Raw genomic sequence first — 3130 nt, forward strand, 5'->3', positions numbered from 1 at the left:
GTGGGGTGGGTAACAGGGCAGGGGGATGGGAGCGGGGTCCCCTGGGCTGATTTCTGAGCGGGGACTAGGGGACACCAGAGCTGGTGGCCCTCGGCACGCTGGCAGCAGGGACCTCATCGTCTCTCCTGGCCTGGCCTTGGGGTGCAGCACCCCGAGGCTGGTTGTCCCCAGAAAAGCCGGGACCTGTGCACCACGCTCAGCCCGTGGCCCCTCTTAACCGTGTCCCAAAGGACCGGCCGGGGCCGGGCAGCCGGGCTGGGCCAGGACCAGCCAGAGCAGGCTGTGCCCGGGGCTCGCAGGCTGGTATGCAGGTGTGTCTGGGTGAGCCGTCCGGACCCCGGGGCTTCCTCCAGCGCCGCTGGCTCCGGCGGCACCCACTGGGAAACCTCCTGGGAGCCACCGGCACTAGCCAGTAGCCAGGCCATGTGGGTCTGGGGGGGCACAGGTGGCACCTCACCCTCCCAGCTCAGAGACCCACAGCAAAAGAGTTTTTATTGGGGTAGGGGGGTGCTGCCTGAGCCCCCCGGTGTGGTGGGGTCACCTCAGGATGAGGGGAGCCCGCAGGGCTGGGCATGGCGCCGGTCTCAGCTGCTCAGGCAGCGCTGCCCGGACCCTCGGTGGTGTCACGTGTGCCCAGCACGAGCCCTGGCCGGGGGCTTCCTGACGGTCTTGGTCTCGTGGGCCAGTGGTCGCTTCCTGGAGGTTGTGGTGCTCCTCAGCTCCTCATGGCGCAGGGGAGCATCTAGCTGAGGAGCTGTGTTGTATAAAATCCTCCCAAACTGGTGCTGCAGTCCCAGCTCTAGGTACACACGCCACCACCACGACCGAGAGCACCCCAGAGACGACCGTGGATGTCACAACCACCACAGAGTCAACCGTGGCTGACACCACCACCACGGAGACGACCACCGAGATGACCACCCCCATGATCACTGTTCTAAAGATCTTGATCCATAAAAACACGAATGACAACTGGATCCAAACCTCCGTGTCCTCCCACACCACAGTCTCACCTGCTACAGGCAACGCCACAAGCTTCCAGACCAGCAACAGCTCCACAAGCAACAGCACCACGGTGCCCGGTTCTAGCAGTGCCACCCCTTCCCCCACCAATGCCACTGCAAACAGCACCAGCTGGGCCCCCCCCTTGGGCACCAACACCACCACCAGCAGCTCCGCAGCGCCCACCGTGGGGGGTGGCACGGTGATCCCCACCTCCAGCACCAAAGGCAACGGGAGCAGCAGCTCTCAGGTTGTCCCCACACAGAAGACCTCTGTCACCTCTCAGGGCAGTACGGCTCCCAGACAGACCCCCACGGCCGTGCTGGGGGGCAGCGGCAGTCCCAAACCCAGCAAAGCCGCGGCTCTGCTTCCCACCGACGTCCAGCTGCTCCTCCGCGTCCCGCTGTCCTTCCGCATCCTCAACAGGAGCTTCAACGAGAGCCTGCGCGACCCCACGTCGAAGGAGTACAAGAGCCTGAGCTACACCATCTTGAACATGGTGAGTCCCAGCCCTGCCCACGGGCTCCCCGGGCGAGCAAAGACCCCCCGCTCTGTGCTGGGAAGGAGCCGCCTCCCGTTGGGACTCCCCATGAAAGTGCCTCCAGCATCTGCTCTGCGGTTCTGCAAGGGGACCGGAGGGAGGGGGTGTCTGTTGGGGAGGTGACCGTCATCCCCGTGTTTTGTTCCAGTTTGAAAAGGTCTTTGGCTGTGTGAGCTGCATCGGCAGGCGGACCTACAAGGGATGCAGCGAGCTGCGTTTCAGGTGAGCAGGCCGGCGGGTCCCGGCTGAGCGGCGCAGAGCCCCTGGCGCGGGGCGGCGACCCGGGCGCTAACGCTTCCTCTCACGGGCAGCCACGGCTCGGTGGAGGTGCAGTCCACCCTCGTGTTTGGGCACAGCAATGAAACCATCACCAGCGATGTCATTGAGCAGCAGCTGAGGGACAGACTGGACCAGAAAGGCTTCATCATGGACCTGCAGCTGGCCAGCATCTACAGTGAGCGGGAGCTTCGGGCTGGGGGCGCGAGGGCAGGCGGAGACCCGCGGAGGTGCTCTGGGAGGCTCCGTGGTGGTGGGACAGGCTCAGGGCTGGCAGAGCTGATGCAGTTTCCCAGTGCCCGTGGCAGACAGCACTGGGAAGACCAACTGGTCCCCGTTGGTCCCCTTGCACTCTGTCCTGGGGGTCTCTCAGGGCTCTTTGGCTGTTGGGCAGCTCTGCCTGGCGGCGCAGACATGGCTCTGACCCTCTTTCAGGCTCTGGGGAGGTGATGGCGCCGGCACCAGTGCCTGCGGTCCCGGACTGGGCCATTGCTCTGCTGGTCCTGGTCTGCATCCTGCTGCTGCTGAGCATCCTCACCTGCCTTCTGATGGTGAGCGCCCCATCCCCATCCCTGTCCTCACCTGCCTTCTGTGGGTGGGTCCCCTGTCCCCATACCCACGCCATCACCCCCCCCGACCCTTTTGCTCATCCCTCAGACCTCCTGCACCTGCCGCCGGAAAAGCCACGGGAAGCTGGACCTCTTCAGCGCGAAGGACTCCTACCACCCCATGGCCGAGTACCCCCCGTACCAGAGCCACGGGCGCTACGTCTCACCCAACAGCAAACCCAACCCCTACAGCCAGGTGAGAGCCAAGTGCCACCGTCCTTGGGGCTGCTTGCGCCTGGCGTCCTGGGGCCGGGATGGTGCAGGGGAAGGTGCTTTTCGGTGCAGCTGGGCAGGTCCCTTGACCGCTGGGTTAATGGCTAACGGAGCTGGTGAGGCAGAGGATGGTGACCCTGGGAGCCCGCCCCACGCCGGTCCCCTCCCGCTTGGGAGGTGAGAGTAACTTTCATGCCTGGATGGAGCAGCGGCGCCGGCGCTGGCAGACCTGGCCCGGCTTTGGGGACTCCCCATGACCTTGGGCCGCTGCTCCCCGAGCCCGGCCCTGCGCAGCGGGCGGGGGGTTCGCTGCTGGATCACGCTGCCCCTTCTCAGGCTCAGCTGGACCCTCACATCTGCCGGAGTCGGGGCATCTCCTGCCAGGGCTGGGGGGGGCTGATCCCTGTACCCTGCACCCCATATCCCCCACCAGCGGCTCTGAATCCTGCAGGTGCAGCGTTAGGAGCCGCCTGCACACGTGAAGGGGCAC

At 65.6% G+C, this 3130-nt stretch overlaps 2 protein-coding genes across 2 annotated transcripts in view; both read left to right on the forward strand.

Annotated features, from left to right (window-relative positions):
* The window catches only part of THBS3 (thrombospondin 3), a gene marked incomplete at its 5' end in the record, with an annotated part of 10224 nt that extends 9474 nt beyond the window's left edge, over positions 1-750 (forward strand). Inside the window, one exon of the mRNA XM_026867440.1 lies at positions 687-750. Coding sequence (XP_026723241.1) covers positions 687-750 — 64 coding nt within the window. The remainder of the gene's footprint in view (positions 1-686) is intronic.
* A 51-nt stretch (positions 751-801) lies between these two features.
* MUC1 (mucin 1, cell surface associated) lies at positions 802-2817 on the forward strand (the record flags this gene model as incomplete). Its single annotated transcript, XM_026867441.1, has 5 exons — positions 802-1501; positions 1692-1765; positions 1855-2000; positions 2258-2370; positions 2477-2817. Coding segments are annotated over exons 1-5 (1262 nt in total), but the record flags the coding sequence as incomplete, so codon positions are not given.
* Positions 2818-3130: the final 313 nt, after the last annotated feature.

This window comes from Athene cunicularia, unplaced genomic scaffold (genome assembly GCF_003259725.1).
Source record: "Athene cunicularia isolate RWA unplaced genomic scaffold, athCun1 SCF_39, whole genome shotgun sequence".
Classification (NCBI taxonomy): Eukaryota; Metazoa; Chordata; class Aves; order Strigiformes; family Strigidae; genus Athene; species Athene cunicularia.